At 49.6% G+C, this 26,209-nt stretch overlaps 2 protein-coding genes across 2 annotated transcripts in view; one reads left to right on the plus strand and one right to left on the minus strand.

The window, feature by feature from the left end:
• Positions 1-26,209, minus strand: part of LOC119975554 — a 76,061-nt gene that overhangs the window by 3,710 nt on the left and 46,142 nt on the right. Inside the window, exons 7-12 of the mRNA XM_038815341.1 lie at positions 10,643-10,766; positions 8,030-8,529; positions 6,480-6,575; positions 6,118-6,351; positions 4,766-4,788; positions 4,548-4,663 (exon numbers count right to left, since the gene is read on the minus strand). Of these exons, the coding sequence (XP_038671269.1) occupies positions 4,548-4,663; positions 4,766-4,788; positions 6,118-6,351; positions 6,480-6,575; positions 8,030-8,529; positions 10,643-10,766 (1,093 nt within the window). The remainder of the gene's footprint in view (positions 1-4,547; positions 4,664-4,765; positions 4,789-6,117; positions 6,352-6,479; positions 6,576-8,029; positions 8,530-10,642; positions 10,767-26,209) is intronic.
• Positions 18,938-26,209, plus strand: part of LOC119975889 (butyrophilin subfamily 1 member A1-like) — a 29,017-nt gene continuing 21,745 nt past the window's right edge. Inside the window, exons 1-2 of the mRNA XM_038815807.1 lie at positions 18,938-19,021; positions 24,937-25,044. The gene's annotated coding sequence lies outside the window, so the exon portion shown is untranslated. The remainder of the gene's footprint in view (positions 19,022-24,936; positions 25,045-26,209) is intronic.

Here is a 26,209-nt window from a genome sequence, read left to right on the forward strand (position 1 = left end):
TTGTGGTCCAACCAGTCCCCTGTAATGTCTTTTCGGGAAGGAAATCTGCCGGCCTGACCTGGCCTGGCCTACATGTAACTCCAGAAATATAGTTGACTTTTAACTGCCCTTCTCTGCAATGGCCTTAGCAATCCACTCAGTTCAAGGGCAATTAGGGATGGGCAACAAATGCTGGATCCAGCCAGCGACACCCACATCCCGTGAATAACATTTTTACAAATGTACTCAACGATGGAGCGTCGACAAGCCTTTAGGGTAAGGATTTCAAAGATTCACAACTCTTTGGAACCGAGGGACACTTATTTCCTGTCTACTTTCCTAACTCTACATTGAATATATTCAGTGACACATTGCTCCCTAGACAAGAGACTTTTACAGACAAAACCCCTCTCGGGAAAAATAATTCTCCTCAGCCCAGCCTTAAAATGGAGACCTCTTATTCTTAAACCACGTCCCCTAGTTCCGGTTTCCCTTACAAGTGGAAAGGGGAGGGCAATGGTGTAGTGTTATTGTCGCTGGACTAATAATCCAGAGCCCCCAGTGTGTTGTTCCCTGTTTTGCATTAACAGGATGGCTTGGATGCGTTGTGTTGAACAAAGAACAACAAGCTTTGTGAATGAACAAATCTATGAATTTTATTTACACTACTTACTATAATTCGTTCACATTCCTGGAGTAGAAGGTTTCTATATTGAACTATGCTATCTCTAACTGCAGAACTCTCAAGCACACAACTGCTCTCTCTCATGCCTCACTATCTTCTTCATCATCATCATCTGACCCACAAGGCTTAGCCCCATCCCTTATATACTTATGGGACTAGCTCCCTCTAGTGGATGTCTGTATACATTTCATTAACTCTTGCATTGCCTTCATTCAGGGTGATGCTCTTGGACCCAGGTGCGAATCCCACCACAGCAGATGGTGAAATTTGAATTGAATAAAAATCTGGAATTAAAAGTCTAATGACAACCGTGAAAGCATCGTCATGTGTTTTTTTAAATGTTTCCAACTAGCGTGGCCAATCTACCTACCCTGGGCATCTTTGGGTTGTTGGGGGTGAGACCCAGGCAGACATGGGAGAAGGTGCAAACTCCACACAGACAGTGACCCGGAGCGGGGATCGAAGCCGGGTCCTCAACTCGTGAGGCAGCTGTGCTAACCACTGTGCCACCATGCCGCCCTGAAACCATTGTCAATTGTCGTAAAGACCCACTGATGCCTTACGTGCCAAGGACCCAGGTTCAATTCTGACCTCGGGTTCCTGTCTGTATGGCGTTTGCACGTTCTTCCCGTGTCTGCATGGGTTTCATAGAACATAGAACATTACAGCGCCGTACGGGCCCTTCGGCCCTCGATGTTGCGCCGACCCGTGAAACCATCTGAAGCCTATCTGACACTATTCCATTTATAGAACCTCCTGGTGCTCCAGTTTCCTCCCACAGTCCAAAGATGTGCAGGTCAGGAAGGGTTACAGGGATAAGTCAGGGGAGTGAGCCTAGGTGGGGTGCTCTTTCAGGGGGTCGGCGCAGACTTGATGTACCAAGCAGCCTCCTTCTCACTGTAGAAATTCTATGGTTCTAATGTCCACTAGGGAAAGAACCCTGTTACCCGGGCTGGCCTACAGACCCACAGCAATGTGGTTGACTCTTAAATGCCCTCAGGGATGGACACTGAGTGGTGGCCCAGTCAGTGAGCCCCACATCTTATGAACAAATAAAAATTAATAAATTCTCCCGGTATCCACCCTATTGAGCCCCAATAAGATCACCTCTTATTCTTCGCATGGGTATAGGTGCAACCTGCTCAACCATTCTTCACAGGACAAGCCCTTTGAGGGTCTCCTTATCTCAGTCCTAAATGATCAACCCCCTTACCTGAGACTGTGGAGACTTCCACATTTTTGTCAAAATTTCAAATAACTCAAGGCAATCTTTGGACCAGTTGAGGTTTCCAAAGGTGGAAGTGGACCTGGTGGAGGGGCGGGGGCCCCGATTGAATTGGAGGAGATTATGAAGGGTATAGAGGGCATGCAATCGGATAAAGCCCTGGGGCCGGACGGTTACCAGGTAGAATTCTATAAGAAATTTTCGGAAATATTGAGCCCACTCCTGATGAGGACCTTCAATGAGGCTAGAGAGAAAGGAACCCTCTCCCCAACAATGTCACAGGCTTTGATCTCACTCATTCTTAAACGAGGGAAGGACCCGGAACATTGCGGGTCATACAGGCCGATTTCGCTTTTAAACGTGGATGCCAAATTGCTAGCTAAGATTCTGGCCACAAGAATTGAGGATTGTGTCCCAGGGGTGATAGAGGAAGACCAGACTGGGTTTGCGAAAGGCAGACAATTCAATGCCAATGTCCGGAGACTTTTGAATATTATTATGATGCCCTCAGAGGGAGGGGAGGCGGAGGTGGTAACACTGATGGACGCAGAGAAAGCCTTTGACCGGGTGGAGTGGGAGTACCTCTGGGAAACGCTGGGGAGGTTCGGGTTTGGTGAGGGCTTTATTGGCTGGGTGAAATTGCTGTACCAGGCGCCTGTAGCAAGTGTATGTACAAACCGGCTGAGGTCGGGGTACTTCATGCTTCACTGGGGAATGAGTCAGGGGTGTCCCCTCTCTCCGTTAGAAGTGCTGCTCCCTAGAAATAGAACCACTAGCTATGGCACTGAGAGCCTTGAGGAACTGGTGGCGACTGGTCCGGGGGTGGTGGTGGTGGGGGGGGGGGGGAAACATCGGGTCTCGCTGTACGCGGATGATTTGCTCCTGTACATTTCGGACCTGGTGGAGGGGATGGAGAAGGTTCTGCGAATCCTGAGGGATTTTGGTAGTTTTTCAGGGTACAAACTGAACATGGGAAAGAGCGAGTTGTTTGTGATCCAGGCCAAGTTTTCGTTACCTGGGTATACAGGTGGCCAGGAAATGGGATGCCCTGCACAGGCTCAACCTGACCCGGTTGGTGGACCAAATGGAAGGGGACTTTAAAAGATGGGATATGCTCCCTCTGTCACTGGCAGAGAGGGTGCAGACCGTGAAAATGGCTGTCCTCCCCAGATTTTTGTTTGTCTTTTAGTGGCTCCCCATTTTCATCCCTCAGGCCTTTTTTAAGCGGGTGAGTAGGATCATTACGGGCTTTGTGTGGGCGAATAAGACCCTGCGAGTAAGGACATCGCTGTTGGAGCGCAGTCGTAGGGGGGGTGGTTGGCGCTGCCGAACTTTCACAACTACGTGGGAGCAGCTGGAGGCGGCGTCTTGCAAAGGTACTAGGCTGGGAGCTTTGATAACGGCTCCTTTGCCGTTCTCGCTGACCCACTACTCCGCAGGTCCGGTGGTGGTGGCGACACTGCGGATCTGGGGGCAGTAGAGGAGGTACAAGAGGGTGGAGGGAGTGTCGGTCTGGACCCCGATATGCAACAATCACAGGTTTGTCCCGGTTAAGATGGATAGTGGGTTCCAGAGCTGGCAGAGGGCAGGCATCAGAAGGATGGGAGATCTGTTCATAGACGGAAGCTTTCCCAGTTTGAAGATGCTAGAGGACAAATTTAATCTGCCGCCAAGAAACGTTTTTAAATATCTGCAAGTACGAGCCTTCCTGAAAAAACAGCTAGCGGCCTTTCCGACGCTGCCACGGCTGAGGATTCAGGACAGGGTGGTCTCCGGCACCTGGGTGGGGGAGGGGAGGGTATCGGATATCTACCAGGAACTACAGGAGGCAGAGGAAACCCCGGTGGAGGAGCTCAAGGGCAAGTGGGAGGAGGAGCTAGGTGAGGAGTTGGAAGCGGGTCTGTGGGCAGAGGTCCTGGGCAGGGTTAATTCCTCCTCATCATGTGCCAGGCTCAGTCTAATTTAATTTAAGGTGGTGGACCGGGCAGCGAGAATGAGCAACTCTTTTGGGCTAGAAGACAGTTGTATGAGGTGCAAGGGCAGCCCAGCAAACCATGTCCACATGTTTTGGGCTCGCCCAGAGCTTAGAGACTTCTGGCAAGGGTTCGCGAGGGCAATGTCCAAGGTGCTTAACACACGGGTGGTGCCGAGTCCAGAGATAGCGATCTTTGGAGTGTCAGAAGACCCGGGAGTCCAGGGGGCGAAAGAGGCCAACGTCTTGGCCTTTGCGTAGCCCGGAGACGGATTTTATTAATGTGGAGGGACCCCAAGCCCCCCCCGAGTGTAGAGACTTGGTTTCCGACATGGCTGGGTTTCTCAGCCTCGAGAAAATAAAGTTTGCCTTAAGAGGGTCTACACTAGGGTTCTCCCGGAGGTGGCAGCCGTTCGTCGACTTTCTCGGGGAAAATTAAAATGTCAGCAGCAGCAGCAATCCATGGGGGGGTTGGGGAGGGGGTGAGTGCTTCATTGGGATGGTGTGGGACGACTGGGTCGCATGGGGGTAATGTCTATTTAATTGTTATTGTATATTCTCTTTTTGCACTATGTTAATGTTCACTCTAGTTTGTTTTGTTATTAAGGTTACTACTGTTTTATTATGAAAAGTTCTTCAAAACCTTAATAAAAATATTTTTAAAAAAATAATTTCAAATAACTCACCTGGTTTGATGAGAGCCCTTAATTCCTTCCACACGCTGTACTGCAAAGGACCTTTCAACACCTCCAAGGGGGGATCGTCAGATATATCCTTCAGTGCTTTAAAGTCTCCGGGAGTCCTGTGTACATGAAAATCTGTCAACATCTCTGGGATGAAACATCAAACGCAATATTTAATCTCTTTGGGTGTTTCTTTTCTTTCCATGAATTAAAACACATACCTCTGCTTTAGAAGGTTCAATCCCTTCATGAAAAAAAGAAAGAAAATTATTTTAATTGACGCTGAATATTTTGCCCTGCCTAAACATATTACACAGTTCATCTGCTAGACTGCTTAAATAGGTAGTTGAGAATTATACTTTGACAAGCGGTTAATCTTGAGTTTTTAATCATATACTTGCCACACGCACACACACACATCAGTCTGTCAGGTTGACACACGCCCATGCATGCGCACACACACACCTGTCTGGAGTACTGGGCGGAACCTTCCGGGCCTGTCAGAAGCTGGGAGCTTGGCAGGGGAACCTAATGTGGCATGCGGCCAAATGTCAGTTTGCTGACGGTGGGATGTACTTTAGGAATTCTGTCATCTGGAACTTCGAAGGTGGGTTAATGGCGGCTGGAGCTTATCCGGCGAAAGATGCCGGGAAGCCATTTTGCATGGCCTTGGCATGTCAAGCGTTAAAAGGGCCACCTTGTCGGGATTAAGCCCACCCCCCCCCCCTCCAAAATTACGTTGACCACCAACGAGAAATTTGAAAGTTCATGTTCCCAGCTGCGCACATGGTGAGGTAGATTCCCCCCCACCATTAATGGTGAGTTTGCCGCTGCATTGTTCTCCATGGGAGGAAGTGGTGCCTCTGTAAATGGCAGCCTGCACTTGAGACCGGGCGGCGGCAGCACGTGTTGGGGGGAGGATGACCAATAAAGGGAGGAAGGCTCGTCCGCATTTGGGGAAGGGTGGAGGGGCAAAGGTGGAAGGGACATAGTGCTGGCTGTCCGGGTGCCCTTTAAATATGACAACTGGTCGTTCGACCCTGTGAAGTAACAGCACTTTCTGACTGGTTCCGCCCTACCTCCCTCCCATCACTGTGAGAATCGGAGAGTTATCCCCTCCGACCCACCGCTTCCCATGTCCACTCCCGCCACCAAACTTAGACTCCAGAACGGGAGGCATAACCTCTCGACGGGTCCATAGAATCCCTAACATGCAGAAGGTAATTTGGCTCATCATGTCTGACACCGCCCCCCCCCCCCTCCAACCCCCACCTACCCTGCTCCATCCCCGTAACCCCGTGCATTGATCATGACCAATCCACCTAACTTGCACATCTTTGGGATGTGGGGAGGAAACCGGAGCACCCAGAGGAAGCCCACGCAGACACGGGGAGAAAGCGCAAACTCCACACAGACAGCCATCCGAGGCCCGAATCGAACCTAGATTCCTGGTGCCGTGAGGCCGACAGCTCTAACCACTGTGCCACCGTACCGCCCGGCCATTCCCAGCACCTCTACACCGACAGGAATATAAGATTATGTCTGCAGAAAGTCTGCAATCCCATTCCATTACCTGCAGGAACTGTATGTCATCTTGTTCCGCCAACTGTTCTTTTCTCTTTACGATTTCCACACCGACAGACGTCAGTCCTTCCTGGATCTCCCCCAGTCTCGTTTCCATCCTTTTCATGTCAGTTTCCACATTTCCCTCCAGTTTCTCCACCAAGCTCTGCTCCTTTCTCTCGATGAGCTGGCCTATTTCAGCGAAGCACTGCTTGACGTGCCTCAAGTCAGTCAGAAATGCCTCCTGCAAGGGAGAGAAAACCCAGCGTTTACAAGGGGGGCCGCCATCATTGGGGTGGCGGGGGGCGGGCAGGGGTGATGGACAGGAAAATGAGTCACCCAGTGACAAGAGAAAACCCCTGCTGGACCTACTTGCACCGCTGTGATGTTGCGTTTTTGTTCATGTCGGACCTCGATGAGCGTTGTCTCCTCCTCGTTCAGCTTCTCCAAGGATTCTTTCAGTGCATCCTGCAATCAGACAGGACACCATCAAATAAAACCAAGTGGGGGGGGGAGGGGGGTACAGACTGAGAGGGGCACTGACCTCCCAAAACACCACCATCACTTATGGCCGACTGAGGGCTGTGCAGCTTACACTTCCCAGTTCTCTGTTCGGTAGCACAGTGGTTAGCAATATTCTGCTTTTAGCTCCTTGGTTAAGAAGGATTGTGGGATACCTTCCTCTAACAATAGCACAGTGGTTAGCACTGTTGCTTTGCAGCGCCAGGGTCCCAGGTTCGATTCCCAGCTTGGGTCACTGTCTGTGCAGAGTCTGCACGTTCCCCCCGTGTCTGTGTGGGTTTCCTCCGGGTGCTCCGGTTTCCTCCCACAAGCCCCGAAAGACGTGCTGTTAGGTGAATTGGACATTCTGAATTCTCCCTGTGTGTACCCGAACAGGTGCCGGAATGTGGCAACCAGGGGCTTTTCACAGTAACTTAATTGCAGTGTTAATGTAAGTCTACTTGTGACAATAATAAAGATTATTATTATTACCTATGCTCAACCCCTTCCACATATTGACTTTTAATGCAAGGGGTTTGAAGTACAGTATCACACAGTCCCACATGTATACAATATAGATACTATATTCCCCCTCTGAATATACACAGAACAGACCCTGTGTCACACAGTCCCATATGGATACAATAGATATTGTGTTCTCCTGCTGAATGTACACAGAACAGATCCTGTGTCACACAGTCCCACATGTATACAATATAGATTGATGCACGATCAATGAACACAGAAACGAAGGAGTAGTCCGAATCAAAGTGTTTAATCTACAAGAAGTGTGCCCAGCAGCAGGAGTACAGAAATGACCTGGCTGCTGGGAAACACGGGTTCTTATACTCCGCCTTGTAGGCGGAGCTACCTTCCTCTCGACCAATGAGAAGACAGCGCTTGGGCCAATGGGCAGTAAGCCTTCTACACCAATAGCAGCTCACACACCCAGGTACCGTAATACCCCGAGTCATACCACCACATACTGTATTCTCCCCCTCAATATACACAGAACAGATACTGTGTCATACAGACCCGCATGTACACAATGCAGATACTGTATTCCCTCTCTGAATATACACAGAACATATACTGTGTCACACAGTCCCACATGTACAGATACTGTATTCTCCCTTTGAATATACACAGAACTCCTTCAGACATCTATACACTCTACTGTATCACACACACAGGTATGTACATAATACAGATACTGTACCACATAGGGACAAAATGTGCACAATAAACAAATATGTCACATACAGGGATCTGCACAGAACAAATACAGATTGACGGTGTCACACTCAGATATACAGAATATGTATGGAATGAACGTTCATATCTGTGCACCAGAAACACACACACTGGACAGAATCGAAACACAGTTAATCATTGCACTCATGTTGCCCTGCAGCCCTCACCTTGTGAAGTGTGACAGAGGCAGCTATGGTGCTGACCAGGTGCTGTTGGTACTGCCCTCCCTCCTGGCACAGGGCACACAGGAGTGTCTGCTCGCTCTGGCAGTAGTGGCTGTACTGGGCTCCGTGCCGAGGGCAGCAGCGACCCCCCTCCTCCTCCTCCTCCTCCTCGCCCCCGGGAGCCTGGCTCTCCCGGACCTGCTCCACCGCGTTTCTCAGAGCGTGGACCGCCTTGGTCCTCCTGTCGGGGAATTCGGCCCGGCACTCCGGGCAGGACACCCGGGGCTGCTGCTTGTCCCAGAACTGGTTGATGCAGGGCTGGCAGTAGCTGTGCCCGCACTCCAGCGTGCTGGCATCGACGAGGAGCTTCAGGCAGATGGGGCACAGCAGATTCTCACTGAGACTCACAGCCTTTTCGCTGGCTGCCATCTCGGACAACTTTTTTCTCCTTTCACTTTCACTCCAGCTCAGAAACACACAGCTCTTTCTTTCTATCCCTCTCTCTAATTATATATCTTTACTTCTATATATATATATATGTGTGCATTTAACACATTCCAGTAATACCCTGAGAATTGGCAGACAAAGGTCAGGAATTATTGGGAGGCAGCAGAAATATCAACAACATTTAGCATCGCAGGTCCTCGACTGGTTTCTCTTCCGTCCCGCCTCAACGGATCAAGAAAGTTGATTCACCACCTCCCCCCCCCCCCAGGTTCCTTCCTGTCTGGCAGCTGAGTAAAGATCAGTTCAGAGGTCACTGTTCAGGAGCCACACACTCACAAACATTTACTGTCTCTTTCAGGTGTGGCTCAGTGAAGCAGCGCTGGGCTCAGAAGCATCGAATCCCTCCAGTGTAAGAGGAGGCCATGCGGCCCATCCAGCCTGCACCCTGCCCCTCTGAAACAGCACCCCACCCAAGCCCTATCCCAATAACCCCTCAGCCTGCTGGATACTGAAAAAAAATGCCCAATGGCTGGAATTGAACCGGGTCCCTGGCACTGCGAGGCAACGGTGCTGACCGCTGTGCCACCCCAGCACTTAAGGGGCAGCACAGTAGCATTGTGGCTAGCACAATTGCTTCACAGCTCTAGGGTCCCAGGTTCAATTCCGGGTTGGGTTACTGTCTGTGTGGAGTCTGCATGTTCTCCCCGTGTGTGCGTGGGTTTCCTCCGGGTGCTCCGGTTTCCTCCCACAGTCCAAAGATGTGCAGGTTAGGTGGATTGGCCATGCTAAATTGCCCTCAGTGTCCAAAATTGCCCTTAGTATTGGGTGGGGTTTCTTGGGTTATGGGGATAGGGTGGAAGTGTTGACCTTGGGTAGGGTGTCCTTTCCAAGAGCCAGTGCAGACTTGATGGGCCGAATGGCCTCCTTCTGCACTGTAAATTCTATGATTAAGAGCAACCCAGGCCAGTGAGTGGCTCTCATTGGTCTCGGCGCCTGCAAGATTAAAACCGGGCATGTTCACGAACCGTGAACCCCCCCCCCACGAGTCAGATTGAGATATATCAAAATATTTCATAATGGGTTGTAGAAAATGCTTAATCAGCGATGTAGTATTTACAGCTTGAAAGAATATGTAAATAGCCCAACTCGGGAAGGGGTCATATTAGACCCGGTGCTGGTGTTCGAGGGCATTTTGTGATACTGGACTATGATATAAATTATAGGAGGCCCTGTAACTACATTTGTGCTCCTATGTTACTTTTGAATAGTTCTGATGAAATAAAAGGTACTCATTGGCTTAGACGCCTGTTTAGAAGAGGCAATTTGTAGAAATAGATAGTGTATACACAATGCTGTTAATATCAGAAAAGACACAAAATGGCTGTTAGCTAATTTGTGATATTAAAGACACAAAATGGCTGAACAAGCCACATTCCCTGTAAACTGGCTCATGAAAAGCAACTGTGGGTATGTATATGGAGTATACCAACAGCTGCTGATAACAGCTTCACAGAACAAGACATGCAATGTATCCTTGATAAAGCTCAAGGTCTACAGCTGTACACAGGACACATCATTATGTTAGTTTTGAATGACTTCTGTATGAAGTTAGGGGCGGGTAAGACAACACCCACTTGTGATAATTGGGAAGCTAAGAAAATTGATTGACTGCATGTAATAAGTGTGACGGGAATACAGTTGATTGATTGTACATAAATGAGGAAACAACTAATTCCACCCCTTGAATCTGTATATTAACCTGTGTGAGCTTTAGCTCAAGTGAGAGAAGGTGCTGTCAAAGGCTGCGGAGTCTGAGATCTTCCCTCCCAGAATTCTGACATAACAAACTGCTTTTTTACTTATACGCAGGCCTTTGTGTGAATATTTCCCCCTCTAACACTGGGAAATGAGCTTGGACAGGTGATCAAAGTTTCAGTAGGAGGTGATTTCGTGAACTATGATCATAATTCTGTAAGTTTTAAGCTGCTGATAGAAAAGGACAAAAGTGGTCCTCAGGTGCAGGTGTTAGACTGGGGGAATGCTAATTACAACGCATTAGGCAGGATCTGCAGCGTGTTGACTGGGCGAGGCTTTTTGTGGGAAAATCAACATCCGGCATGTGGGAGGCTTTCAAATGTCAGTTGATTAGGATTCAGGACCGGCATGTACCTGTGAGGATGAAAGATATGGGTGGCAAGTATGGGGAACCCTGGATAATGAGGATATTATGAACCATATCAAAATGAAAAAGGAAGCATTCGTAAGGTCCAAACGGCTTAGGATAGATGAAGCCCTTGAAGAATACAAAACAAGTAGGAAGGAACTTAAGGTAGGAGTTAGGCAGGCTAAAAGGGGTCATGAAATGTCATTGGCAAACAGCATTAAGGAATACTTTGCCTCAGTATTCACCAAAGAGGACGACTTGCTGGATGAGGTGTATAGAGTGTGAAGATATTCTGAGTCATGTTGATATTATTAAAGGAGGTGTTGGACACTCATCTATTAAAGTAGATACGTCCCTAGGGCCTGATGGGATCTACCCCAAAATACTGTGAGAGGCAAGGGAGGAAATTGCTGGGGCCTTGACAGAAATCTGTGTATCCTCATTAGCTACAGGTGAAGTTCCAGAGGACTGGAAATAGCCAATGTTGCTCCATTGTTTAAGAAGGGCATCAGGGATAGTGCAGGAAATGATAGGCCGTTGAGCCTTACATCAGCAGTAGAGAAATTATTGTAAAAGTTTCTTAGATAGGATTTACTCACATTTGGAAACAAATGGACTTATTAGTGATGGACAGCATGGTTTTGTGAAGGGGAGGTCGTGCCTCACTAATTTAATTGAGTTTTTCGAGGAAGTGACAAAGACGATAGGTGAGGGAAAGGCAGTAGATGTTGTATACATGGACTTCAGTAAAGCCTTTGACAAGATGTCTCATGGTAGACTGGTTCAAAAGCTGAAGTCACATGGGATCAGAGGAGAGCTGGCAAGTTGGATCAGAACTGGCTTGGGCACAGAGACAGAGGGTAGCAGTAGAAGGGTGGTTTCTGAATGGAGGGTTGACTGGCGGCATTTCACAAGGATCAGTTCTGGGGCCTTTGTTTAGCATGGTGTATATAAATGATTTGGAAGAAAATGTAGCTGGTCTGATTAGAAAGTTCGCAGGCAACACAAAAATTGTTGGAGTTGTGGATAGTGAAGAGGATTGTCAGAGGATACAACAGAATATAAACTGGTTGGAGTCTTGGGCAGAGAATTGGCAGATGGAGTTTAATCCGGATAAGTGTGAGGTAATGCACTTTGGAAGGTCCAATGCATGTAGGGATTACACAATAAATGGTAGAATTCTTGCAAGTACTGACAGGGAAAGAGATCTAGGCGTGTATGTCCACCGATCACAGAAAGTGGCAAAGCATGTGGATAAGGTGGTCAAGAAGGCATACAGCATGCTGACTATCATCGGTCGGGGCATTGAATATAAAAATTGGCAAGTCATGTTGCAACTGTACAGGACCTTAGTTAGGCCTCTTTTGGAATATTGTGTACAATTCTGGTCGCCACACTACCTGAAGGATGTGGATGCTTTATGTAGGGAACAGAAGCAGTTGACAAAGATGTTGCCTGGTCTGGAGGGCATTAGCTATGAGGAGAGGTCAGATAAACTGGGTCTGTCCTCACTGGAACAACGGAGGTTGAGAGGCGACCTGATACAGGTCTACAAGATTATAAGTGGCATGAACAGAATGCATAGTCAGATGCTCTTTCCTAGGGTGGGAGAGTCAAGTACTAGAGGACATAGGTTTAAAGTTTGTGGGGAAAAATTTAAAACAGATGTACGAGGCAAGTTGTTTACACAGAGGGTGGTATATATATGGAACGCACTGCCTGGGGAGGTGGTGGAAGCTGGTACGATAGTGGTAATTAAGGGGCATCTAGACAAATATATGAATAGGATGGGAAGGGAAGGATGCGGACTCGGTAAGTGCAGATGGTTTTAGTTTAGGAAGATACCATGGTCGGTACAGGGTTGGAGGGCTGAAGGGCCTGTTCCTGTGCTGCATTGTTCTTTGTTAGAACTTCATATACTTCAAATGGTTAAAAAAAAGAAATGTTACTTGTTGGATGCAGAGGAAGCAAACGGCTGTCAGTCAATGCCGTGCGCGATCATCACGCACCCTCGATTCACGCGCCCCCGCTTCACACACCCTCACTTCACACACCCTCACTTCACACACACCCTCACTTCACACACCCTCACTTCACACACACCCTCACTTCACACACCCTCACTTCACACACACCCTCACTTCACACACCCTCACTTCACACACACCCTCACTTCACACACACCCTCACTTAACACACACCCTCACTTAACACACACCCTCGTTTTACACACCCTCGCTTCACACACCCTCGCTTCACACACCCTCACTTCACACACCCTCGCTTCACGTACCCTCACTTCACACACACCCTCACTTAACACACACCCTCGTTTCACACACCCTCGCTTCACATACCCTCACTTCCGGTACACTCGCTTCACACACCCTCACTTCACACACCCTCACTTCACACACCCTCACTTCAAACACCCTCACTTCACACACCCTCACTTCATACACCCTCGCTTCACATACCCTCACTTCACACACACCCTCACTTAACACACCCTCACTTCACACACCCTCGCTTCACACACACCCTTGTTTCACACACCCTCACTTAACACACACCCTCGTTTCACACACCCTCGCTTCACACACCCTCGCTTCACACACCCTCACTTCACGTACCCTCGCTTCACACACCCTCACTTCACGTACCCTCACTTCACACACACCCTCACTTCACACACACCCTCTCTTCACACACCCTCACTTCACACACCCTCACTTCACACACACCCTCACTTCACACACATCCTCACTTCACACACCCTCACTTCACACACCCTCACTTCACACACCCTCACTTCACACACCCTCGCTCCACGTACCCTCGCTTCACATACCCTCACTTCACACACCCTGACTTCACACACCCTCGGTTCACACACCCTCGCTTCACGTACCCTCACTTCACACACCCTCACTTCACGCACCCTCACCACACACCCTCACTTCACACACCCTCGCTTCACACACCCTCACTTCACACACCCTCACTTCACACACCCTCGGTTCACGTACCCTCACTTCACACACCCTCACTTCACGCACCCTCACTTCACACACTCTCACTTCACACACCCTCGCTTCACACACCCTCACTTCACACACCCTCGCTTCACACACCCTCACTTCACACACCTTCGCTTCACACACCCTCGTTTCACACACCCTCGCTTCACACACACCCTCACTTCACACACCCTCGCTTCACACACCCTCACTTCACGTACCCTCGCTTCACACACCCTTGCTTCACACACCCTCACTTCACACACCCTCACTTAACACACCCTCACTTCACTCACCCTCACTTAACACACACCCTCGTTTCACACACCCTCGCTTCACATACCCTCACTTCACGTACCCTCACTTCACGTACCCTCACTTCACGTACACTCGCTTCACACACCCTCACTTCATGCACCCTCACCACATAACCTCACTTCACACACCCTCACTTCACGCACCCTCACCACATAACCTCACTTCACATACCCTCGTTTCACACACCCTCACTTCATGCACCCTCGCTTCACACACCCTCACTTAACACACACCCTCGTTTCACACACCCTCGTTTCACACACCCTCGTTTCACGCACCCTCACTTCACGCACCCTCACTTCACACACACCCTCGCTTCACACACCCTCACTTCACGCACCCTCACCACATAACCTCACTTCACACACCCTCACTTCACGCACCCTCGCTTCACACACCCTCACTTCACGCACCCTCACTTCACGCACCCTCTGTTCACACACCCTCACTTCACGCACCCTCGCTTCACACACCCTCACTTAACACACACCCTCGTTTCACACACCCTCGTGTCACACACCCTCGTTTCACACACCCTCACTTCACACACCCTCACTTCATACACCCTCACTTCACGCACCCGCACTTCACGCACCCTCGCTTCACACACCCTCACTTAACACACACCCTCGCTTCACACCCTCGCTTCACGCACCCTCGCTTCACGCACCCTCGCTTCACGCACCCTCGCTTCATGCACCCTCACTTCACGTACCCTCACTTCACACACACCCTCACTTCACACACACCCTCACTTCACACACCCTCACTTCACACACACCCTCACTTCACACACATCCTCACTTCACACACATCCTCACTTTACACACCCTCACTTCACACACCCTCACTTCACACACCCTCACTTCACACACCCTCGCTCCACGTACCCTCGCTTCACATACCCTCACTTCACACACCCTGACTTCACACACCCTCACTTCACACACCCTCGCTTCACGTACCCTCACTTCACACACCCTCACTTCACGCACCCTCACTACACACCCTCACTTCACACACCCTCGCTTCACACACCCTCACTTCACACACCTTCGCTTCACACACCCTCACTTCACACACCCTCGCTTCACACACCCTCACTTCACACACCCTCGGTTCACACACCCTCGCTTCACGTACCCTCACTTCACACACCCTCACTTCACGCACCCTCACTTCACACACTCTCACTTCACACACCCTCACTTCACACACCCTCACTTCACACACCCTCGCTTCACACACCCTCACTTCACACACCCTCGTTTCACACACCCTCGCTTCACACACACCCTCACTTCACACACCCTCGCTTCACACACCCTCACTTCACGTACCCTCGCTTCACACACCCTTGCTTCACACACCCTCACTTCACACACCCTCACTTAACACACCCTCACTTCACTCACCCTCACTTAACACAACCCTCGTTTCACACACCCTCGCTTCACATACCCTCACTTCACGTACCCTCACTTCACGTACCCTCACCATGTACACTCGCTTCACACACCCTCGCTTCACACACCCTCACTTCACACACCCTCACTTCACACACCCTCACTTCACACACCCTCACTTCACACACACCCTCACTTCACACACCCTCACTTCACACACCCTCACTTAACACACCCTCACTTCACGCACCCTCACTTCACACACCCTCACTTTACGCACCCTCACTTCACACACCCTCACTTCACGCACCCTCACTTCACACACCCTCACTTCACGCACCCTCACCACATAACCTCACTTCACACACCCTCACTTTACGCACCCTCACTTCACACACCCTCACGTCACGCACCCTCACCACATAACCTCACTTCACATACCCTCGTTTCACACACCCTCACTTCATGCACCCTCGCTTCACACACCCTCACTTAACACACACCCTCGTTTCACACACCCTCGTTTCACACACCCTCGTTTCACGCACCCTCACTTCACGCACCCTCACTTCACACACCCTCACTTCACACACCCTCACTTCACACACCCTCACTTCACACACCCTCGCTTCACGCACCCTCGCTTCATGCACCCTCACTTCACGTACCCTCACTTCACACACACCCTCACTTCACACACACCCTTACTTCACACACCCTCACTTCACACACCCTCACTTCACACACACCCTCACTTCATGCACATCCTCACTTCACACACCCTCACTTCACACACCCTCACTTCACACACCCTCACTTCACACACCCTCACTTCACACACCCTCGCTCCACGTACCCTCGCTTCACATACCCTCACTTCACACACCCTGACTTCACACACCCTCACTTCACACACCCTCGCTTCACGTACCCTCACTTCACACACCCTCACTTCACGCACCCTCACCACACACCCTCACTTCACACACCCTCGCTTCACACATCCTCACTTCACACACCTTCGCTTCACACACCCTCACTTCACACACCCTCGCTTCACACACCCTCACTTCACACACCCTCGGTTCACACACCCTCGCTTCACGTACCCTCACTTCACACACCCTCACTTCACGCACCCTCACTTCACACACTCTCACTTCACACACCCTCGCTTCACACACCCTCACTTCACACACCCTCGCTTCACACACCCTCACTTCACACACCCTCGTTTCACACACCCTCGCTTCACACACACCCTCACTTCACACACCCTCGCTTCACACACCCTCACTTCACGTACCCTCGCTTCACACACCCTTGCTTCACACACCCTCACTTCACACACCCTCACTTAACACACCCTCACTTCACTCACCCTCACTTAACACAACCCTCGTTTCACACACCCTCGCTTCACATACCCTCACTTCACGTACCCTCACTTCACGTACCCTCACTTCACGTACACTCGCTTCACACACCCTCGCTTCACACACCCTCACTTCACACACCCTCACTTCACACACACCCTCACTTCACACACCCTCACTTCACACACCCTCACTTAACACACCCTCACTTCACGCACCCTCACTTCACACACCCTCACTTTACGCACCCTCACTTCACACACCCTCACTTCACGCACCCTCACCACATAACCTCACTTCACACACCCTCACTTCACGCACCCTCACCACATAACCTCACTTCACATACCCTCGTTTCACACACCCTCACTTCATGCACCCTCGCTTCACACACCCTCACTTAACACACACCCTCGTTTCACACACCCTCGTTTCACACACCCTCGTTTCACGCACCCTCACTTCACGCACCCTCACTTCACACACCCTCACTTCACACACCCTCACTTCACACACCCTCACTTCACACACACCCTCGCTTCACACACCCTCACTTCACGCACCCTCACCACATAACCTCACTTCACACACCCTCACTTCACGCACCCTTGCTTCACACACCCTCACTTCACGCACCCTCGCTTCACACACCCTCACTTAACACACACCCTCGTTTCACACACCCTCGTGTCACACACCCTCGTTTCACACACCCTCACCACACACTCTCACTTCACACACCCTCACTTCACACACCCTCACTTCACACACCCTCACTTCACGCACCCTCACTTCACGCACCCTCGCTTCACACACCCTCACTTCACACACCCTCACTTCACGCACCCGCAATTCACGCACCCTCGCTTCACACACCCTCACTTAACACACACCCTCGCTTCACACCCTCGCTTCACGCACCCTCGCTTCACGCACCCTCGCTTCACGCACCCTCGCTTCATGCACCCTCACTTCACGCACACTCGCTTTACCTGCCCTCACAATTCTGCCCGTGGGCAATGGTTAACAAAATGTTTCAAGGGCCGTACTCAGAACCCAGAAGGGCCTCCTGTGCCTCCCCCCCCCCCCCCCCTCCTACAGTGTGCAGTGTGCCCACCACTGACACCATAGAGGTGCTGGAACAATTCAAATGTAAGGGTTGGGGGAAAAGTGCCACCACTTGGGGGAAATCAGAATAAAAAAACACCGTTAAGTTTTGGGAAGGAGAGTGAGTGAAGAAAGGAGCCCCCCCCCCCCCCCCCCCCCCCCCCGCCCTCTCCACAACACATTGTATCTATACATAAACAGGCCATTCGGCCCTACAGTCCACACCTCCTCCCAATCCTACTCCAATCTCACATGTCCGGTTACTTTCTCCCTCACATATTTACCTGACTCATACAGGAACCGCAGCATTTCCAGGAGGGCGGCTCGCCTACCGCTGGGGGGCAATTAGGGATGGGCAATATATGGTGCTCTATGAAGTCCCGAAAGACGGGTTGCTAGGTGAATTGGACATTCTCAATTCTCCCTCTGTGTACTCGAACAGGCGCCGGAATGTGACCACTAGGGGCTTTTCACAGTAACTTCCCTGCAGTGTTAATCATAGAATATACAGTGCAGAAGGAGGCCATTCAGCCCCTCGAGTCTGCACCGGCTCTTGGAAAGAGCACCCTACCCAAGCCCACACTTCCACCCTATCCCCATAACCCAGTAACTCCACCTAACACGAAGGGCAATTTTGGACACGAGGGGCAATTTATCATGGCCAATCCACCTAACCTGCACATCTTTGGACTGTGGGAGGAAACTGGAGCACCCGTAGGAAATCCACGCACACTCGGGGAGAACGTGCAGACTCCGCACAGACAGTGACCCAAGCCGGGAGTCGATCCTGGGACTCTGGAGCTGTGAAGCAATTGTGCTAACCACTATGCTACCGTGTGCCCATAATGTAAGCTACTTGTGACACTAATAAAGATTATTATTGTTGTTTTGAAAAGCAATCGCTCGAGGTAAACACAGAGAGGTTTGAGACAACTACTTGGGGAGTGATGGGTAAAGAATCCAGAGGCACAGCAAATGATACAGACACAATCTGTGGATCTTACTGCCTGGTAACTGGTTACGCGTCGGGGCTGTTTTTATTGTGATTGGTTTGCACGATGTTGCGTTTGTCCGGATCAGGAAGTTTGTTGAGAAGTATACATGTTCAAGAGCTTGTTCAGCATGAGCGCCGTGGGGATTCTTTCGCCCGCCTTCGGGTAAGGTTTCCCTTAGCTTCAACCCCAACGTGTGTGTGTATTGTTTGAGGGGATGTTGCTGTTGACATGCAACCAGTAACAGCGACCTCGGAGCGATAGTGAGAGTGGGGCAGGCAGACAGACACAGCGAGACTGAGAAACTGACATGCTCCACACAGCCTCGGCCATTTCATCAATAACAGGAAAACACATTAGCTCTCTACCTCTCTCACGGTAGCTCTCTACCTCTCTCACATTAGCTCTCTACCTCTCTCACGGTAGCACAGTCTGGGATACAATGTAATTGACTGCATCGTGCATGAGTGTAATTGACTGCAAGCTGTCCCAGCCAACATTGACTTGTGCTGGGAGCATATGGGGATAACAGGACTGCCTCAAAAGCTTTTTCAAAAATAAAACAATCTTCGGCTGCGGCTGGCACGGTTTTTGTAAAGACCTGTTAAGACCGGAAGAAATAGAAGCTGGTGGAGGCCATTCGGTCCCTCCAGCCTGCTATCCCATTCAGTAAATTCAGCATCGGCTGCCCTGATTGTGGCCTCAACTCCCTTTTGGTCACGGGCGGGCACCGTGGCACAATGAGCGGCATGATGGTTAGCACTGCTGCCTCGCACCACCTGGGACCCGGGTTCGATTCCGGCCTCGGGTGACTGTGTGGAGTTTATACGTTCCCCCCGTGTCTCTGTGGGTTTCCTCCGGGTGCTCTGGTTTCCTCCCACAGTCCAAAGTTGTGCAAGATGGGCAAGTTTGACCACGCTAAAATTGCCCTTGGTGTCCCAAACGTTAGATGGAGTTGCTGCGGGGGAGTGGGCCGAGGTAGGATGCTCTTTCGGCGGGTTGGTGCAGACCCGATGGGCCAAATGACCTCCTTCTGCACCATAGGGATTCTATGATTCTGACGGTCACCCCATAAGCTTTGATTTCCCCTTTTGTCAATGGAAAATCTATGGAACTCAGCCTTGAATTTATTCAGTGACTTGGCAGCCTCTCTCTGGGGAGAGAATTCCAAATATTAACACCCCCCCCCCCCATGAGAGAAGAAATTCCTCCTCATCTCTGCCTTGAATGGGAGATCCCTTATTTGTAATCCTGCCCTCCCTTAGTTCTAAATTCTCCACCCACCACCCCATTTAGGGGTAACAGCCTCTCAGCATCCTACATGTCTTGATAAGATCACTTCTCATTCTTTTAAACTCTAATGAGTACAGGTCCACCCTTCCCTTGTCAGGCAAACCATTCATCCCAGGGATCATCCTTGAAAGTATCAATTTCCTTAATTACAAAGACCAAAGTGGTCCTTGGGCGGTCTTGTGGTGCAGTGGGATAGCGTCCTGCCTCTCTGAGCTGGAAGCTCCGGGTAGTCCCACCTCGAGGACCCAATGGCTAAAGGAAGGTTCATAACGCGGTCAAACAGGTTGAGTGTGTCAACCTGCAACCATCCTTCCAGACATGCCAATGGTTGGCGGCAAGGGAGTGAGGGGCTCCTAGCCAGCCATGCTTGATGTTGAGTGGCGCCCCCTCAATCTCGAAGACTCTGGCGACAGACCTGTTCTAGGAATAACTAGCGATGTAGACGGATGAAAGTCTACCTTGGTTCATCACAAGGTGCTGTCTCGCCAATGCCCTGTGTGGTTGCAGCAAGACCTACTGACTTTTATTATCCCATCACACTTTTCAATGAAGGCCATCATTCCATTTGCCTTCCTAACGAATTGCTGTACATACATGCTAACGTTTTGTGATTCATGTACCAGGACGTCCGGATCCCTCTGTGCCCCAGCATACTACAGTCTTCATTTAAATAATATTATTATTATTATTCTTCCTGGCAGAGTGGACATCCTCAATACTACAATCCCCAGACAGACCAATAATCTGTATAAAGAGATATGAGTTCCTCACTGGACAACATTCAAGATAACATGATGAGATGTTTGCATTTTAAGCCTTTTCTGTAACTTGCACACTAAAATCAATATACACTAAACGGTACTTATTAGGCAACAAATATACTAATTACGAAAAAAATGATTTCTCAGTAACTTCTTAACATAGCCAATAACCCCATGGTTTGTTCATACATTACACCATACTCTCATTGAAACGTAGTCTTGTATGGAAAGTCCAACGCTCCTTCTGGTTCTAAGATCTGTTCTCTTGTCCTCGCCACGGTGAATCTTCCAATGTCCTTTTAAACTGTTGCTCTCTTTTAATGGCTATAAATATGGCGATTAATAAGGGCACCTTTCTTAATCTTAATTATGAATGTGCTTTCAGAGTCGCCAGGTATCTCTTGATACCGCCACAAGGTTCAACCGAACACTGATCAAAGAGCCAATACACCAGTTAGTTAGTTCAAAGTCAATACTACTTTATTTACACACAGTATGATTTACTCATGTACAATAACACTACAGACTAAACTACGTCTATCACTAACACCTATACTTAACTTTGGGTGCCCACTTAAGTCAAAGGAACAATGGCCGTTGTTTGGATGTGAGTTCTGTTGGGTTCAAAGAAGTAGCAGGAGTATAGCTATGGTCGTCCGTCTGGTAGCGAGCATTGAGCTTGAACTTGCTTCTGGTGGTGCAGGTGGAGGGGTCTCTCCAGTTGAAAGCCGATTCCAAGAGAGTGAACACATGGCGGGGGTTCCTTCTTATACTCGGGGGGACTTTGCGCGCTTTTAGGTGGGCCTTAAACTTGGTCCCAATCAATTGGGCAGCTTCTCGATCACCGCCATTGATCTGAGCCAATAAAGGGACGGGTGCCTTGATGGCTGGGCGTGTCCTAAGTGGCCGTTGGCCTTGCTTTGTGTGTATCTTCTTGCTGAGGTAGTGGCGCCAGAATGTCTGGGACGGTATCGGCTACCTGAGCACTAGTCTTTTGTTCATTGGAGATGGGCCATCAATGTGCAAATCGGCTAAGAACATAGTACAGCACAGAACAGGCCCTTCGGCCCTCGATGTTGTGCTGAGCAATGATCACCCTACTTTAACCCACGTAACCCGTATACCCGGTAACCCAACAATCCCCCCATTAACCTTACACTACGGGCAATTTATCATGGCCAATCCACCTAACCCGCACATCTTTGGACTGTGGGAGGAAACCGGAGCACCCGGAGGAAACCCACGCACAAACGGGGAGGACGTGCAGACTCCACACAGACAGTGACCCAGCCGGGAATCGAACCTGGGACCACTGGAGCTGTGAAGCATTGATGCTAACCACCATGCTACCGTGAGGCCCCAACGAGAAACCCCAAAGAGTTTCAGTTCTGTTTGCAGTCTGTCTTCTAAATGCACATTCAGGCTCTGTGCTTGCTTGCTACTTTGCATTGTCCATTTTTCCCTGTATGCTCTGCGAGTGTCCATTTTATATGCTGGAAGTGGCCATCCCAGATGGCTACAAAACAAAAGTCCCTTCACTCGACTCCCATTGCGAATAATCTAATGGACTTCCAGTAGCAAGGTACTCTCTGGTGATTTTCTTCCCAATCCTCGTTTCTTCTGATGGAAAACTCGCCCTCACTCACCGTCCGCTTGGCGATTAACCCCAAGCCAGTCCTTTTCCTCTGCCTGGTAGTGCTGTACCTCTGGTGGGTCTTCACCTCTCCAGGTCTCTCACTCTGACTGAGACTCCTGCGCTTTCAAAGGAACAACTGTCCTTTGTGAGTGATTGAGTTGAAAGTTGCTCCTTATCTTCAATAATGTTTAACCTGGGCTCCTCTCCGCATGACAGCCAGATCACACACACTTGTTACCTTTGGCCATATTCCTCCTTGTCAAACTGCTTAATTTCATCTTGAACCAAAGGAGGCAGTTTGAAACATTACTTATTATACTTCACTTCACATGCCAAATCTTTGCTCACTCATTTTATCTGTCTACATCGCTTTGCAGATATTGTATCCTCACAATTTGCTTTCTTAACTGTCTTTGTATCATCAGCAGATCTGGCTACAATTCAGTCAGTCCCTTCATCCAATTCATTAACCCTTTAGTTCATAGTTGAATTTCAAATTTCAGGATTTTCAATGTTCAGAGCAGAAAATAGTGTCAGCATCTGTAACACCTGGAAGGTATGTAATAGATCTGTGTTTTAAATAGAACTGTGTTTTTACCAAGACAAGCAACCAGGAAATTTAACCCATAAATAATTGAGACCCCAGCAGTGATGCTTTTGGCAGTCCGCTAGCTACCGTTTGGCAAGCTGCAAATGAGTTGATGCCAACTCTCCTAGTTGGATAGCCAAACCTATCCATACTAATATATCTGTTTTATATATCATCTGTTTTGTGATGTTCTTAGAAAGAGAACGGGGATGTTTAAGGTTCATGCTTGCGAGGGCTGATGGGACCTCTGATTAATGCCACTCCCAGAAGATGGTACCTCTGATGGTTTGCACTCCCTCGGTACGGGTCTGGGAATGTTACCCGGGCCATTGTGCTCCAGGCCCTCGAATGGAACTCAAACCCACAGCCTTCGGATATTCATAGAATCAAAGAATTTATAGTGCAGAAGGAGGCCATTCAGCCCATTGAGTCTGAAATGGCCCTTGGAAAGAGCACCCCACTTAAGCCCACGCTATTCCTGTAACCCCACTCCTTTGTAGACACCTAGGGGTATATCCCCATATCCCTGTAACTCAGTAACCCCACCGAACGGCGCTGCTACCTACAGGGCCATGGTTGGCATCTGGACTGGGCAGTGTCAGTGTGCATGCCTTCAGATGGCGTCAGTGACACACTCTCACTACCCCTACCCCCTCAATTCAGGAAGGCAGCTCACTTCCCCCACCCCCCACTTCACATAGGTCACGTCAGCGTAGAGCTGAACCCCAAACCATCCTATCCCAATGGGCAACCAGTTTTCCAATCAAGTCCATGTCCTTAATTCTTGCACGCGATCTGGGTGTCACTGGCTGGGCCACAGCATTTCTCGCTCACCCTTAACTCCCTTCAACCGAGCTGCTTACTCGGCCATTTCAGAGGGGCAATTAAGAACCAACCGCATCGCTGTGTGGGTCTAGAGTCCCATGTAGGCAGACTAGGTGAGGATGGCAGATTTCCTTCCCTGAAGGACATTAGTGAACCAGATGGGTTGTTACAACAATCGACAATGGTTTCTTGGTCATCATTAGACTTTTAATTCCAGTTTTGTATTGAATTCGACTTCTGCCATCTATCGTGGAAGGATTTGAATGTGGGTCCCTGGAGCATTACCCGGGTTCTCTGGATTACTGGTCCAGTTACAATACCATTACGTCCCGGCCTCCCCTCTGAGAACACAGCTTGTTAAATATATATATATATATATAATATTTATATATTTATATTTTTTCTTTCATTGGAATGTGGGGCGTTGCTGACTGGTCTGGCACTTGTTGCCCATCCCTAATTGCCCTTGAACATAGTGTCTCACTCAGCCGTTTGAGAGAGGGGTAGTCCAGAGTCAAGCACATTTCTGTGGGTCTGGAGTTACATGTAGGCCAGACAGGGATAAGGGCAGCAGATTTCCCAACTGGGTTTTTGACAACAATCGATGCTAAATTACTGAGACCGGCTTTATAATTCCAGATTTATTTGTTGAATTTAAATTGCACCAGCTGCCGTGATAGGATTTAATAATAATAATGGCTTATTGTCACAAGTGGGCTTCAATGAAGTTACCGTGGAAAGCCCCTCGTCGCCACATTCCGGCGCCTGTTCGGGAATTGAACCTGCGCTGCTGGCCTTGTTCTGCATTGCAAGCCAGCGGTTTAGCCCAGTGAACCCGTCCCCCAGAGAGTTAGCTTAGGGAGCCTCTGGATTACTGACCCGGTAATCTCGGTATTTTGTGTGTGTGAGCTCAGGTTCTGCGAGTCACGTGACGTCTATTATCAGCTGGATAGTGTCAATCTTCATGTTTTTACAGGGCGATTGTATCCCTCTGGAGTCTCCAGCTGGTCCAATCACGTGTGGGAGGTCTTGGCGGTGGGAGTAATCGCTGCCAGCGTGATCTCGTGGATAGCCTATCGGCAAAGTAAGTACAGAAGCCAGGGCAGGTGGCGGTAAAGGTGTGTGTCGAATTACACCGACAGTTAAGATGAAGTAGGATTCCCAGTCAAACAGCTGGGTACGGTTGGAAAAAGGAAAAATGACCCACGTTTACACAGCATTTTTCTCAACTTCAACACCTCCCCAAGTACCGAAGCCAATGAAATACACTGGATGCACCGTCGTAACATAGGAGACACAGCAACCCATCTGTGCACAGAAAGTTCCCACAAACAGCAGTGTGATAACGGCGAGAGAATTTATTTTTTGCAACATTTGATCTTTTTTCAATTTATTCATGGGATGTGGGTGCCGCTGGATAGGCCCAGCATTTACTGTCCATCCCTAGAGTACCCAATTATTTTTTTTTGCCAATTAAGGGGCAATTTGGCGTGGCCAATCCACCTAACCTGCACATCTTTGGGTTGTGGTGGTGAAACACACGCAGACACAGGGAGAATGTGCAAACTCCACGCGGACAGTGACCGAGGGCTGGGATTCGAACCCGGGTCCTCAGCGCCTCAGTGCTAACCACTGTGCTACATGCCGCCCTGATTGTCCATCCCTAACTGCCCCTCCAGAAGGTGGTGGCGATCTGTCCTCTTGAACCGCTGCAAGCCCTGAGTTGCAGGTATACCCACTGTACTGATCGGGAGGGAGCTCCAGGATTTGACCCAGCGACAGTGAAGGAGCGGTGGGTAAGTCAGCGGAGAACTTCCAAGTGGTGGGGTTCCCATGTATCTACTGCCCTTGTCCTTATAGATGGTAGCGGTCGTGGGTTTGGAAGGTGTTGCCTAAGGAGCCTTGGTGAGTTTCTGCAGTGCATCTTGTAGATGGTACACACGGCTGACAACTGTGTAACGGTGTGAAAGGAGTGAATGTTTGTGGAAGGGATGCCAATCAAGCGGGCTGCTTTGTCCTGGATGGTATCAAGCTTCTTGAGCGTTGTTAGGGCTGCACTCATCCAGGCAAGTGGGGAGTATTCCATCACACTCCTGATGGTGGACAGGAGGTGAGTTTCTAGTCACAGAATTCCTAACCTCTGACCTGCCCTTGTAAGCCATTTATATGGTTGAGGGATAAATATTGGTCAGGTTATCAGGCAGGGTTTGCCAGTCTCTCTGTGAAGTAGTGGCTGTCAGATCCACCCA

This window comes from Scyliorhinus canicula, chromosome 13 (assembly GCF_902713615.1).
Source record: "Scyliorhinus canicula chromosome 13, sScyCan1.1, whole genome shotgun sequence".
Classification (NCBI taxonomy): Eukaryota; Metazoa; Chordata; class Chondrichthyes; order Carcharhiniformes; family Scyliorhinidae; genus Scyliorhinus; species Scyliorhinus canicula.